General features: G+C 41.1%; 1 protein-coding gene across 3 annotated transcripts in view; it reads left to right on the top strand.

Annotated features, from left to right (window-relative positions):
* NDUFS1 (NADH:ubiquinone oxidoreductase core subunit S1) overlaps window positions 1–15,457 on the top strand; it is a 36,718-nt gene extending 21,261 nt beyond the window's left edge. For all 3 annotated transcript variants that reach the window (XM_055290368.2, XM_063645029.1, XM_063645030.1), the window contains 7 exons: window positions 247–376; window positions 5,674–5,834; window positions 8,822–8,976; window positions 11,132–11,307; window positions 12,281–12,415; window positions 12,515–12,587; window positions 15,137–15,457. In XM_055290368.2, the coding sequence (XP_055146343.1) occupies window positions 247–376; window positions 5,674–5,834; window positions 8,822–8,976; window positions 11,132–11,307; window positions 12,281–12,415; window positions 12,515–12,587; window positions 15,137–15,228 (922 nt within the window). In that variant the 3' untranslated portion in view covers window positions 15,229–15,457. The remainder of the gene's footprint in view (window positions 1–246; window positions 377–5,673; window positions 5,835–8,821; window positions 8,977–11,131; window positions 11,308–12,280; window positions 12,416–12,514; window positions 12,588–15,136) is intronic.

Raw genomic sequence — 15,457 nt, 5'->3', positions numbered from 1 at the left:
TACAGGTGTGAGCCACTGCGCCTGGTCTAGATAGCATTTCTACACAGCAAATTAATGTATTGAATTGCCTTGGCGTGCCTTTTTGCAACACTGTTTTGAAAGGTACATAGTAAATCATATCTGTTAAATGTATTGTCTGTGCTTTTAACATTTTGTAATAGTAAACAGATGTATCACTTAGGATTGATGAGACCAGTAACTGCTTAGCTTAGTTGTTTACTTCTTAAAATGTTGTTTTTATTTCAGCTGGCTGCATAATGACTTAAAAGTGGCCCTTATAGGCAGTCCAGTGGACCTCACTTACACATATGACCACCTGGGAGACTCCCCCAGAATTCTTCAAGACATTGCTTCGGGAAGCCATCCATTTAGCCAGGTGCTCTCAACTTATATGTATCTACTCTTGTTGACTTTTAATTATTATTTAAACTTAACTGTTTTTGTAATAATCCTATGTAAGTGTTAAAACTTACACCAGGTTGGGTGCGGTGGCTCATGCCTGTAATCCCAGCACTTTGGGAGTCCAAGGCAGGCGGATCACCTGAGGTCAGGAGTTCAAGACCAGACTGGGCAACACGGTGAAACCCTGTCTCTACTAAAATACAAACAAAAGTTAGTGTGCACCTGTAGTACCAGCTACTTGGGAGGCTGAAGCAGGAGAATTGCTTGAACCCAGGAGGCGGAGGTTGCAGTGAGCCAAGATTGTGCCACTGCACTCCAGCCCCCCAAAAAACTTACACCAATACAGAAAAGAACATGAGGAAGAAAGTAAAACATTACTTAAAATTCCACCACCCCAAAACAGGTATTGATAAAACATCATAATCATCTCTCCATTTATACGGAGAGCAAAGCAAGATGGATGAATAGTCAAACAAAAATGAGATCATACTCTACATGCAGTTTTTATTTACCAGAGTTTAATTTTCTTGAAATTATCTGAAAAGAAATCAAAGTAAAACTGAAAGAATTGCACTTTTAACTTCATTTAAATCTTTCTTTATTACAAAAGGAGTTATTCCTTAAAATTTTACCAGTCCTCCTATTTTCGTACATGTTTTTTTCATTTGAGTTCTTTCTTTAATTCATTTTGTCGTTGGCTTTATTGTTTTGCTTTTCCCAAAGGTGGCTCATGGGTGCCTGTGTTCCTTGAGTTCTTGCTTGCTTGGGAATGTCTACTCCTGAAGAGACAGCTTGTCAGGATGTGAAATTCCAGGGTCAGACTTTTTTTTTCTCCCCTTTCTGAGCTTATAGACACTGCCTTTTGTTAGTGAAGAAGCATGTAAACTTTATTCCCCCGCCCCGCCCCAAACCCTGTCCTGATTATCTTTTTTTTTATTTTTTTTTCCTTGGCAGGGAGATGAAGTCTCGCTCTGTCACCCAGGCTGGAGTGCAGTGGCACGATCTTGGCTCATTGCAACCTCCACCTCCCGGGTTCATTCTCCTGCCTCAGCCTCCTGAGTAGCTGGGACTACAGGCACGCACCACCACACCTGGCTAATTTTTGTATTTTTAGTAGAGACAGGGTTTCACCATATTGGCCAGGCTGGTCTCCAACTCCTGACTTTGTGGTCCACCCGCCTCGGCCTCCCAAAGTGCTGGGATTCTGATTATCATTCTTGAAATTCAGTAACTTCACCAAAATATGTCTTAAAGGTGAAGACATCACTATAAGACTATAGGACAGAATGTACTTTCAGTCTAAAGATACGAGGTTCTCATTATTTTAGAATATATGCGTGGTGGTGGAGGTGGCTGAAAAACTAAGGAGTTGGCCAGGCATGGTGGATCACCTGAGGTCGGGAGTTTGAGACCAGCCTGACCAACATGAAGAAACCCCATCTCTACTAAAAATACATAATTAGCTGAGCATGGTGGTGCATGTCTATAATCCCAGCTACTTGGGAGACTGAGGCAGGAGAATCGCTTGAACCTGGGAGGTGGAGGTTGTGGTGAGCCGAGATTGCGCCATTGCACTCTAGCCTGGGCAACAGGAGTGAAACTCTGTCTCAAAAAAAAGGAAAGAAACTAAGGAATTTCTGGCCAGGTGCAGTGGCTCACACCTGTAATCCCAGCACCTTGGGAGGCCGAGGTGGGCGGATCACCTGAGGTCAGGAGTTCGAGACCAGCCTGGCCAACATGGTGAAACCCCGTCTCTACTAAAAATACAAAAATTAGCTGGGTGTGGTGATGGGCGCCTATAATCCCAGCTACTCAGGAGGCTGAGGCTGGAGAATCGCTTGAACCCAGGAGACAGAGGTTGCAGTGAGCTCAGATCATGCCACTGCACTCCAGCCTGGGCGACAGAGCGAGACTCCATCTCAAAAAAATAAATAAATAAATAAATAAAAACTAAGGAGTTTCTGTTTGTCACACAAGGGGGTCTGGAGATAGGCACATTGAAAGCTGATGCAGGCTGGGCGCGGTGGCTCACGCCTGTAATTCCAGCACTTTGGGAGGCCGAGGCGGGCGGATCACAAGGTCAGGAGTTTGAGACCAGCCTGACCACCATGGTGAAACCCTGCCTCTGCTAAAAAAAAAAAAAAAATCCAAAAATTAGCTGGGTGTGGTGGCCTGTAATCCCAGCTACTTGGGAGGCTGGGGCAGGAGAATCATTTGAACCCAGGAGGCAGAGGTTGCAGTGAGCTGAGATCACGCCATTGGACTCCAGCCTGTGTGACAGAGTGAGACTCCATCTCAAAAAAACAAAAAGAAGAAAGAAAAAAAAAAAAGCTGATGCAGTTGTCCAAGGATATCATCAAAGAGAGCCTGCCTTCCTGCTTCGCTGTCATCGGTGCATTTGCTTGCTCACATGTGATTGTGTGTCTCTCTCCTTGTGGTTCCAAGATGGTTGCTTCACTTACAGTCTCAGGTGTAGGGAAGACGGTGATGTGCAAGAGGATGAAGTAGCAAAGCACAACTTGTTTATTTTGAATAGAAAAAAAATTATGATTAAAAGATCAAAAATATTAAAAAATATTCAGTGAAAAGTCTTCCTTTCTCCTAATTCCCATCCCCATGTGATAGGTGACTGCTATTTTCAGAGAATGTTTTCTTTTCTTTTTTTCTTTTTTCTGTTTTTTTTTGAGACAGTCTTGCTGTGTCCCCAGGCTGGAGTGTAGTACGGTGGCATGATCTCGGCTCACTGCAACCTCAGTCTGCCAGGTTCAAGTGATTCTTGCCACAGCCTCCTGAGTAGGTGGGACTACAGGCGCAAGCCACCATGCCCAGCTAATTTTTTTTATTTTTAGTAGACACAGGGTTTCACCATGTTGGCCAGGATGGTCTCAATCTCCTGACCTCGTGATCTGCCTGTGTTGGCCTCCCAAAGTACTGGGATTACAGGCGTGAGCCACTGCGCCTGGCCTGAGAATGTTTTCTTCTATAATAGATTTAAATATATTTTTCATTAATTCTGTTACCTTCATTAAGAACTCTTGATGTGGTGGCTCACACCTGTAATCCCAGCACTTTGGGAAGCCAATGCAGGCAGATCACCTGAGGTCAGGAGCAAGACCAGCCTGAGCAAAATGGTGAAACCCTATCTCTACTAAAAAATACCAAAAAAAAAAAAACAATTTGCTTGGCATGGTGGCACGTGCCAGTAATCTCAGCTAGTTGGGAGGCTGAGGCAAGATAATAGCTTGAACCTGGGAGGTGGAGGTTACAGTGAGCCGAGATCATGCCACTGCACTCCAGCCTGGGCAAAAGAGTAAGACCCTGTCTCAAAAGAAAAAAAAAAGAACTCTTGGCAATGCAGTTGTCAAATCTTCTTTTCTATATATATTTTTTAAGGTCTCACTCTGTTGCCCAGGCTGCAGTGCAATGGCAGAATTGTAGCTGACTGTAGCCTCAAACTCCTGGGCTTAAGCAGTCCTCCCACCTAAGCCTCCCCTGTAGCTGAGTCTGCAGGCATACACCACCATGCCCAGCTAATTTTTATATTTTTTTGTATAGATGGGGCTCATTGTGATGCCCAGTCTGGCCTCAAACTCCTGGCCTCAAGCAATTCTCCCACCTCAGCCTCCTTAAAATGTTGGGATTACAAGCGTGAGCCAACCTTGCCTGGTTTTTCATATCTGTGTTTTTTTCCTTTTTCCATTTGTTGTGTATCCTGTACCCTGTCTTTCCTGTCCCTGTATTTAATCATGTTTTCTTTCTTTTCTTTTCTTTCTTTTTTTGTTTTTGTTTTTGAGACGGTCTGGCTCTCACCCATGCTGGAGTGCAATGGTGCTGTCTTGGCTCGCTGCAGCCACCACTGGGACCACAGGTGCGCACCACCATGCCTGGCCAATTTTTTGTAGAGACGAGGTTTTGCCACATTGCCCAGGCTGCACTTGAACCCGTGGGCTCAAGTCATCCACCCACTTCGGCCTCCCGGAGTGTTGCAATTACAGGCGTGAGCCACTGCACCTGGCCTATTTAGTTTTTTATTGTTTCTGGAATGGTATTTATTATTTGTTTCTCTTCCAGTTCTTTCCTGAATTCGGTGATGAAAATCTCCTTACTATATAATACTCTCTACAGTGTTGCTTCTTTGAGTTTTTAAGTGAGAAACAGTGTGTTATTTTTCAGTGTCTTTGAGACTGTTAAAAACTATTTCTCTCAACGATTCATATTTCCTTGGCAAGTTCCTCTTGTGATTAATGTATTCCTCTTTATAATATCTCAGCATAATTTCCATGCTGATTCTTTTATTGTGGCCAGCTATTTATTGAAGAATGACACAAAGGATGGGTGGGAGAATGAGACGTGTATTCTATAACTTTACACGTTTTGTTTTGTTTTGTTTTTGAGACAGAGTCTCACTCTGTTGCCCAGGCTGGAGTGCAGTGGCACAATCTTGGCTCACTACAACCTCCACCTCCCAGGTTCAAGCAATTCTCATGCCTCAGCCTCCTGTGTAGCTGGGGCTACAGGTACATACCACCACGCCTGGTTAATTTTTTTGTATTTTTAGTAGAGACAGGGTTTCGCCATGTTGGCCAGGCCGGTCTCAAACTCCTGTCCTCAAGTGACCCACCCACCTCAGCTTCCCAAAGTGTTGGGATTACCGGCGTGAGCCACCACCCCTGGCCTATAACTTTACATCTTATTTGCCCATCTTCTGTGAAATCTGTAGTTTCCTTTAGTCTTGGGATGCATTCTCCCAGTTTTTGTCATTCAGAGTTACTATGGTTTAAAACAAAGCCTTAAAATTTTAGGTATTTAACATTGTGATCTAGTGATCATTGCTTTCCCTGCCTTCTCCTCCCTGTCTGTGGCATGGTAGGTAGATGGAAGATAGTAGACATGATACTTAAGCATGGTTTTTCCTATTCTTTAATTACCATCTGAATCTCTGGAGAGAAGTTCCCCAGTGTTTCTGGGACCTGCCCATAGTTATTCTGACCACAGGATAATTTGCTAGGCTTTTTATTCCGAATAATTACTTTTAGAAAACGTGTCTTAGCTGATACTCACTCAGGCATATTTCACAGTAGCATTGGCAAGATGCTTTGGATTAAACTAAATCTGGTTGTATATGTGTGTCTGTATGTTGGGCTAACAAATTGAAGACATTCGTGTTACGCCTAAGACTTGGGACAACATACATTATAGAGGCAAATATGGTTAGGTGTTCAGCTTACTTGTAATATTTTAAAATCAAAGTTTTTTGTTTTTTTTTAATAGGTCCTAAAGGAAGCTAAAAAACCAATGGTGGTTTTAGGCAGTTCTGCACTCCAAAGAAATGATGGAGCAGCAATTCTTGCAGCTGTTTCTAGCATTGCACAAAAGATTCGGATGACTAGTGGTGTTACTGGTGATTGGAAAGTTATGAATATCCTTCATAGGTTTGTTGAGTAATTGCTTTATATACTATAAATTCAAGTAATTTTGTGTATATGTATGTGTTCCTGATACACTGTTAAATTTAACTTACAAACAACATTTAGCAACATTATACCAGTTACACATGTGAAATAGACCTTTACTCTGTGTGAGAAGAGCCCAAGATGATAAAGAATATTAAAAATATTTGAAATAACAGTGAGTGCTGAGAAAAAAAGTGAAGTACTTTAAAAATTGTTATATTAGTTATACCTTGGTTCAAAAATTGCAACAAATTCTTTAATTAAATGATAAAAATGTAAGCTAATATGAGAATTCAGCTGAAGGATTTCTTTTTTTTTTTTCTTTTTAATTATTTGGCTTTTTGTTTTGAGACAGGGTCTCAGTGCAGTGGCGTGATCATAATCCACTGCAGCCCTGACTTCCTGAGCTCCAGCGATCCTCCCACCCCTGCCTCCCAAGTATTAAATGGCTGAAACTACAGGCGCATGCCACATGCCCAGCTAATTTTTTGTTTTTGTAGAGACAAGGTCTCACTATGTTGCCCAGGTTGATCTCAAACTCCTGAGCTCAGGTGATACTTCTGCCTCAGCCTCCCAAACTGCTGGGATTATAAGCATGAGCCACTGCACCTGGCCTTTATTTCAAACCATATCAATAATGCAGGTTTAATTTAGGTAAGTTGAAAAGAGACAGATATGTGCAGAAATGGAGCTGATCCTTATTCTACAATGTGTAGATAATTATTACTGCTGTTTTCATGCATTTTCTTCTAGTTTTTTTTTTTTTTACCCTGTGTAATATTTTATTTTTTTGAGACCAGAGTCTCACTTTGTTGCCCAGGCTGAAGTACAGTGGCACAATCTTGGCTCACTGCGGCTTCCCCCTCCCAGGTTCAAGCCATCCTCCTGCCTCAGCCTCCCAAGTAGCTGGGACTATTGGCGTGTGCCACCACACCTGGCTAATTTTTTTATTTTATTAGTATTAGTATTATTATTTTTGAGACGGAGTATTGCCCTGTTGCCCAGGCTGGAGTGCAATGGCACAATCTCAGCTCACTGCAACCTCCATCCCTCAAGTTCAAGCAATTCTCCTGCCTCAGCCTCCTGAGTAGCTGGGACTACAGGCATGTACCACTATGCCAGGTTAATTTTTTGTATTTTTAGTAGGTACTGGGTTTCACCGTGTTAGCCAGGATGGGCTCGATCTCCTGACCTCAGGCGATCTGCCCACCTCAGCCTCCCAAAGTGCTGGGATTACAGGTGTGAGCCACCACGCCCGGCCTAATTTTTTTATTTTTAGTAGAGACGGGATTTCACCATGTTCGCCAGGCTGGTCTCAAACTCCTGACCTCAGGTGATCTGCCGCCCTCGGCCTCTCAAAGTGCTGGGATTATAGATATGAGCCACTGCACCTCACAGCTGTGTAATATTTTTTAGTTACATAGGTGAAATTATACTGTGAATACAATTTTGTATCCTGGTTTTAATAGGTTTTCATTGCCAAATGAGAATTTCCTACTATGATCAGAATTTTTTTTCTAGAAATTGTAAATAAAAACGTTAATGGCTAATTGATATCATGAATATACTATAAATTTTTTTAGCCATTTTCTTTTTAATATGTGTGTTGATGGTAGTTTTTAACTTCTTAAATAATACAGTGATGCACAGATACCTTTGCATTTGAAATTATCTTCTTAGGATATATTTCTAAAAGTAGAACTATTGGGGCACACAGGATAACCATTTCTGAGCCTTTCGAAGCATGCTTCCAACTTGTTTTAGGTACTCAGAATGGCTATTTCTAGATAGTTAACAAATAGCAAGCTAAACCAAAACAACAACCCTGCTATTCAAAGTATATTTATTCCAGACCTCTTCTTTAAAAGATTATTTTCTGCTTATAAGAGTAATATATATTCATAGAAAAAATTTCCATAAGGTTTTGGTTTTTTCATTATGGTTTTTGCTGAATTATAGTTTAATGAGTGGTTTTTCAATTTCTCCCTTTTCATTTTTGAAATAATCTGATTTTTCTTTTATGAATATGTATGGCTTATCATGTTTTATGTCTTACTTTATTGAATAAGAATCAGACTTAAAGCAATTACAGTTGGCATAAAATTTCTAGAATTATTTCATTCAATACTATGTCATGGAGAGACAGAGCGTCCTAAGAATCTGACATTTCTTTGATTGCCATTCTCAAAACAGTAAAAGACTGCTGTTTCTGGTTTTAGCATCTATTTTAAATGGGTAAGAATGGGATTTTTTGGCCAGGTGTGGTGGCTCACGCCTGTAATCCCAGCACTTTGGGAGGCCAAGGCGGGTGGATCACCTGAGGTCAAGAGTTCAAGAGCAGCCTGGCCAACATGGTGAAACCCCATCTCTACTGAAGATACAAAAATTAGCCGGGTGTGGTGGCACGTGCCTGTAGTCCCAGCTACTTGGGAGGCTGAGGAAGGAGAATCGCTTGAATCCAGGAGGCAGAGGTTACAGTGAGCCGAGATCATGCCACTGCACTCCAGCCTGGGCGACAAAGTGAGACTCTGTCGCCATGAAAAAAATAAAATAAAATAGGCCGGGCGCGGTGGCTCACGCTTGTAATCCCAGCACTTTGGGAGGCCGAGGCGGGCGGATCACGAGGTCAGGAGATCGAGACCACGGTGAAACCCCGTCTCTACTAAAAATACAAAAAAATTAGCCGGGCGTAGTGGCGGGCACCTATAGTCCCAGCTACTCGGAGAGGCTGAGGCAGGAGAATGGCATGAACCCGGGAGGCGGAGCTTGCAGTGAGCCGAGAGGGCGCCACTGCACTCCAGCCTGGGCGACAGAGCGAGACTCCGTCTCAAAAAAAATAAAAAAATAAAAAATAAAATAAAATGGGTTTTTTGACATTGTTGAAAGGAAATTATTCCAAAAATCACATTTAATTTTTTACATTGAAAACACTGCAGTTATGGTAAAATTCCATAATTGCTTTGCAGGATTGCAAGTCAGGTAGCTGCTTTGGACCTTGGCTATAAGCCTGGGGTGGAAGCAATTCGGAAGAACTCTCCCAAGGTGCTGTTTCTCCTGGGAGCAGATGGAGGTTGTATCACACGGCAGGATTTGCCAAAGGATTGTTTCATTATTTATCAAGGTAAGTATCACCTGTGACACCAGAAACAAAAGAGAGTAGTACATTGTGTATGTTAGAAACCATTTAGTAATATATTTAGTGAACTGAATGTTTTCCATTTGAGAATTTTGCCTTCCCCTACTCCCCCTTCTTTTTTTTTAAACAAACCAAAAGTGTTATTAGTTACATAATTGATACTGCTTTTAAGAATTATTACCTGCCGGGTGTGGTGGCTCACACCTGTAATCCCAGCACTTTGGGAGGCCAACGCAGGTGGATCACCTGAGGTCAGGAGTTCAAGACCAGCTTGACCAACGTGGTAAAACCCTGTCTTTACTAAAAATATAAAAATTAGCCGAGCATGGTGGCGGACGCCTGTAATCCCAGCTACTCAGGAGGCTGAGACAGGAGAATCACTTGAACCTGGGAGGCAGAGGTTGCAGTGAGCCAAGATCATGCCATTGTACTCCAGCCTAGGCAATAAGAGTGAAACTCCCTCTCAAAAAAAAAAAAAAAGTTAAACCAAAATATATGAACTAAATCCTGTTCCTTGGGTGCCATGGCTCATGCTGTAATCCCAGCACTTTGAGAGGCTGAGGCAGGAGGATTTGTTGAGCCTAGGAGTTCTAGACCAGTCTGGGCAACATAGGAAGACTGTATTTCTACAAAAAATTTAAAAATTAGCTAGGCGTGATGCTGCATGTCTGTGATCCCAGCTACTCAGGAGGCTGAGGTGGGAGGATCACTTGAGTTCAGGAGGTTGAGGCTGCAGTGAGCCATGATCACGCCACTGCACTCCAGCCTGGGTGACAGAGCAATAAAAAATGTTATTTTTAATAAAATTAAAATAACATAAACAAAATAAACTAAAATCCCGTTTTTAGTCCTTTAAGAAGTAATCATTGATGACAGTTTTGATATGCATACTTCATAACATCTTCATACACATATACAAATGTGCACAAATTATATTAAACTATATATTATTCTACGACTTTCTTACACTTGATTCAGATGTTTCTAAAGGTCTTCTTTTCTAAATAACTTTTTTCTTCTGCCAGTTGTTATTAATGGGTGGTAGTGTTTCCAAATTTTTTTGTAATTTTTCATTTATGCCTTTTTCAGTATTACTGTCATATTCCTGTCTTTGCATCCTCCCCCATTTCAGTCTACTTTACCAAATTTCACAAACTGGTACATCTGAGCAGTTCTACTTTGCAAGCATTTCTACTTTGTAAGCATAAGTAGGCTTATTCGCCTATTTTATATGTGTGTATGATATTATACATATTTGTATTTGCATAAAATAGTCTGAGAAGATACTTTTTTTCTTTACAAAAAAATTTTTTTTTTTTTTTTTTTTTTTTTTGAGATAGAGTCTCACTCTGTCACCCAGGCTGGAGTGCAGTGGTGTGATCTCAGCTCACTGCAGCCCCTGCTTCACGGGTTCAAACGATTCTCATGCCTCAGCCCTCTTGAGTAGCTGGGATCACAGGCACACACCACCACATTGGGCTAATTTTTTTGTATTTTTAGTAGAGATGGGGTTTTGCCATGTTGGCCAGGCTGGACACAAATTCCTGGCCTCAAGTCATCTGTCCGCCTCGGCCTCCCAAAGTGCTGGGATCACAGGCATGAGCCACCGCACCTGGCCCCCAAATGCTTTAACGATAATTTTCTTTGGGGCCGGACGCGGTGGCTCACACCTGTAATCCCAGCACTTTGGGAGGCCGAGGCGGGCGGATCACGAGGCCAGGAGATCAAGACCATTCTCGCTAACACGGTGAAACCCCGTCTCTACTAAAAATACAAAAAATTAGCTGAGTGTGGTGGCGGGCACCTGTAGTCCCAGCTACTTGGGAGGCTGAGACAGGAGAATGACGTGAACCCAGGAGGCAGAGCTTGCAGTGAGCCAAGATTGCATCACTGCACTCCAGCCTGGGCGAAAGAGCGAGACTCCATCTCAAAAAAATAATAATAATTTTCTTTGGGAAGGGAGTTGAATTAGGGGTGAGGTGGGCTTTAATTTTTATTACTTCACTACTATTTTATTTTAGTTTTAAAAACTTTTGTGACTTTACAAAATGGGATTTAAAATGATATATACTATCCTCATGTACAGTAGAAAATCAGTTTTTAATAAAATTTTGGTTTGCCATTTTCCATCTTTGTGCAGGACATCATGGTGATGTTGGGGCTCCCATAGCTGATGTTATTCTCCCAGGAGCTGCTTACACAGAGAAGTCTGCTACGTATGTCAACACTGAGGGTAGAGCTCAGCAGACTAAGGTAGCAGTGACACCTCCTGGCTTGGCAAGAGAAGACTGGAAAATTATAAGAGCACTCTCTGAGGTATAATTTCTGAGTCATTTCTTAGTGATGCTACTAAAGGGATATTTGATATTTTAACCTGTTAGAATGATTTTCAAAGTCAAGGAAGATGCCAATCTGAAATGCAGAGATGATTTGAATAATTTCTATAGAAAACAAGTATTCAGAAACAGGAATTCAAGGTTACAGTGAGCTCTCATTGCACCGCTGCACTCCAGCCTGAGGGACAGAGCAAGACCCTGTCTCTTAAAAAATAAAGGAACTTGATATTGGTGCTTTTATTTTATTTTATTTATTTTTGAGACAGAGTTTTTCTCTGTTGCCCAGGCTGGAGTGCAGTGGTGTGATCTCAGCTTACTGCAACCTCTACCTCCCGGGCTCAAGCGATTCTTGTGTCTCAGCTTCCCGAGTAACTGGGATTACAGGCGTGTACCACCAAGCCTGGCTAATTTTTGTATTTTTAGTAGAGATGGGGTTTCGCCATGTTGGCCAGGCTGGTCTTGAACTCCTGGCCTCAAGCGGTCCTCCCACCTCAGTCTCCCGAAGTGCTGGGATTACAGGTGTGAGCCACTGCACCTGGCCTGAAATTGGTGCTTTTATTGTTGAAAATTGTTGACTTGTCTTTTGCCTGAAAATATATCTGTTAGCTCTTTATTGATGTAAAAGTAAGCATCCTGACTTTTAAAATAATAATACATTGTAAACTTTGTGTATTATTAGTAACAGGTTAGCAAAAACATTTGGATTTAGCATAGCGTTGTCTCTTTAATCATTTCATAGTGTCACTAATGTACTGACAGCTGTGAATGAATTAGAATTTTTGATATTTGTGTTCCCTGCTTAACTGCTTCCTTCATAAATGTATGTCTGCTAATGGACACCAATAGGTTTTTCAGTAGTGCTGCATTATTTCACCGTAGTTAGAATTATCTATTATTTGATATTTTTAAGTATTAAAGCTTTTTGTTGTTTTGGGGGACCTGACATGTTGTAGATTGCTGGAATAACTCTTCCATATGATACTCTGGATCAAGTAAGGAACAGATTGGAAGAAGTCTCTCCTAATCTTGTTCGATATGATGATATTGAAGGGGCTAATTACTTCCAGCAAGCAAATGAGCTCTCAAAGGTAACAGCTCGCCTATGAGCAGTTTTCATAATGTTGTATCTACTGGTGTAACAGTACTAGTTTTCCGTATTATTGTTGATCTCTTCTCTTTTTGTGCAGCTAGTGAACCAGCAGCTTCTTGCTGACCCACTTGTTCCACCTCAGCTAACTATAAAAGACTTCTACATGACAGGTATGTAATTGTCAACATGACTCTGCCAAATACGAAAGGTAAGAAGTAATCAGATCACCTCATTTGGTGTTATAATTCCAATTTGTGATTGATAGTGTTTGCAATTGTTAATCTTTGAAGCTTTTCAAACATTGGAACTAACGTAAGCATATTTTCTGATTCTACTCTAGTTTTTTTGTTTCTGAAATGTAAGCAAGTTTGAAAATCCAAGCAATTAATAGATTTTAAATATAAAATTTTGCTGTTGTAAGGAAAGTCACTGTGTAGCAATTTAGGGTGAATTTTCCAAAGTGGCAAATAACTGCAGGTTTTTCTGAGAATTATAGGTGGAACAATCAAAACATTTTAATGTGAAACATGTTAAACTGCTTCTGATGTAAATTGTTAGGAATGTTTTTAAGGAACGCAGACAGACTGAAACTTGTTTATTGCAGATTCTTAGAACAGTGGATACAACATCTAGGTTATGAGGTATTTAATAGTTGACAGATTATTTTAACTAATTTTCTATCTAAAAGCACATAGAACTCTTAATTTTTTTATATAGTTTGTATCTAAGTTTTTTTTAATAGGTATTTTAGTTAGATAATAAAGATTACCTTCATTGTAAAATAATACCTGTGCTCAAAAGCACAACAAAAAGTCACTTCTCCGGTATTTATCTGCGAACTTATGAACACAAAGAAGGAAACAAGACACTGTAGTCTTCTTGATGGTGGAGAGTGGGAGGAGGGAGAGGTGCAGAAAAGATAAGTCTTGGGTACCAGGCTTAATTCCTCGGTGATGAAGTATTCTGTACAACAAATCCCCGTGACATGAGTTTACTTGTGTAAAAAGCCTTCACATGTACCCCTGAACCTAAAAGTTTTTTTTTTTTAAAAAAGAAAAATCACTACATTCCCACTATCAAGAAATAACTATAATTATTTTTAACATTTTAGTCACTCTTCCTCCAGGGACATACATATGCATTATATACATATATAATATTATATTAATTGTCTATTGTTATTTATATATAATTATTACTGTTTACGTGTGTGTGTGTGTATAATTTTTGAGATGAGATTTTACTCTGTCACCCAGGCTGGAGTGCAGTGGCACAATCTTGGCTCGCTGCAACCTCTGCCTCCTGGGCTGAAGCGATCTTCCCACCTCAGCCTCCTCAGTAGCTAGGACTATAGGTGCATACCACCACATCCAGCTAATTTTTGTATTTTTTGTAGAGATGGGGTTTCGCCATGTTACCCAGGCAGATCTCAAACTCCTAGGCTCAAGCAGTCCGCCCACCTCAGCCTCCCAAAGTGCTGGGACTACAGGTGTGAGCCACCACCCCTGGCCTATATATTTTTTAGTTAAACAAAAAGTGAGATTAGGCCGGGTGCAGTGGCTCATGCCTGTAATTCCAGCATTTTGGGAGGCTGAGGGGGGCAGATGGCTTGAATCCAGGAGTTTCAGACCAGCCTGGGCAACATAGTCAGATCTTGTCTCTTAAAAAAAAAAAAAGTGAGATTATTCACTTGGGGGTGGGGGTTGATAGCTTTATTGAAATATAATTTACATACCCTAAAATTTACTCATGAAGTGCACAATTCAATGTATTTTAGTACATATGCTGTTTTGTAACCTTTTTCAATAATAGTATTGTACACATTTTTCCTATATTTATTTATTTATTTATTTATTTTGAGACAGAGTCTTGCTCTCTTGCCCAGGCTGGATTGCAGTGGCCTGATCTTGGCTCACTGCAAGCTCCGCCTCCTGGGTTCATGCCATTCTCCTGCCTCAGACTCCCGAGCTGGGACTACAGGCATATGCCACAACACCTGGCTAATTTTTTGTATTTTTAGTAAAGATGGGGTTTCACCGTGTTAGTCAGGATGGTCTCAATCTCCTGATCTCGTGATCCACCTGCCTCGGCCTCCCAAAGTGCTGGGATTACAGGTGTGAGCCACCGCACCTGGCCTTTCGTATATTTTTAATACTTTTCTATAATTTTTTTTTCTTTTTTTTTTTTGAGACGGAGTCTCGCTCTGTCGCCCAGGCTGGAGCGCAGTGGCGCGATCTCGGCTCACTGTAAGCTCCGCCTCCCGGGTTCACGCCATTCTCCTGCCTCAGCCTCTCCGAGTAGCTGGGACTACAGGCGCCCACCACCATGCCCGGCTAATTTTTTGTATTTTTAATAGAGATGGGGTTTCACCGTGGTCTCGATCTCCTGACCTCGTGATTTGCCCGCCTCGGCCTCCCAAAGTGCTGGGATTACAAGCGTGAGCCACCATGCCTGGCCTTTTCTATAATTTTTTAATGGCTGCATACTGGTGCGCTGTCTAGCTGTTCTATAGTTATTTGATTGTTTCCAGGGATAGTTATTGAAAGCATTTGGCCAGTAAGGGGTTTATCGTTGGAATCTGTTGGTTACATATAATTACATATACTTGCATAGGGCCTTATAATCTTTTTTCTTCCCGAATATGTGCACCATTAAAGTTTTAGTATGTGCTTTTTAAAAAGTTGTATTATCAAAATGACATTCTCTTAATATTTTTCAGATTCAATTAGCAGAGCCTCACAGACAATGGCCAAATGTGTCAAAGCTGTCACAGAGGGTGCCCAGGCAGTAGAGGAACCATCCATATGCTGAAGCATCTACTAGGATCCCAGTTTTGCTGCAGATAATTAATGGACAACTATAGTGCAGTGATCCTTTACAGGTTTATTTCTTTGTAAAAAAAAAATAATCTGAATCATGTAATATTTAAGGTTATACTATGCCTATTTGAAAATGATATTAGTTATCAACTTTGCAGTTTGAAAAACATGTATTGTGTGTAAAGGTTAAATAATAAAACTTTATGCAGATGCTCTTAAAA

Source organism: Symphalangus syndactylus, chromosome 8, assembly GCF_028878055.3.
Source record: "Symphalangus syndactylus isolate Jambi chromosome 8, NHGRI_mSymSyn1-v2.1_pri, whole genome shotgun sequence".
NCBI classification, from domain to species: Eukaryota; Metazoa; Chordata; class Mammalia; order Primates; family Hylobatidae; genus Symphalangus; species Symphalangus syndactylus.
Note: the sequence above shows the minus strand (reverse complement) of the source record. Positions and strands in the feature narration are given on the sequence as shown.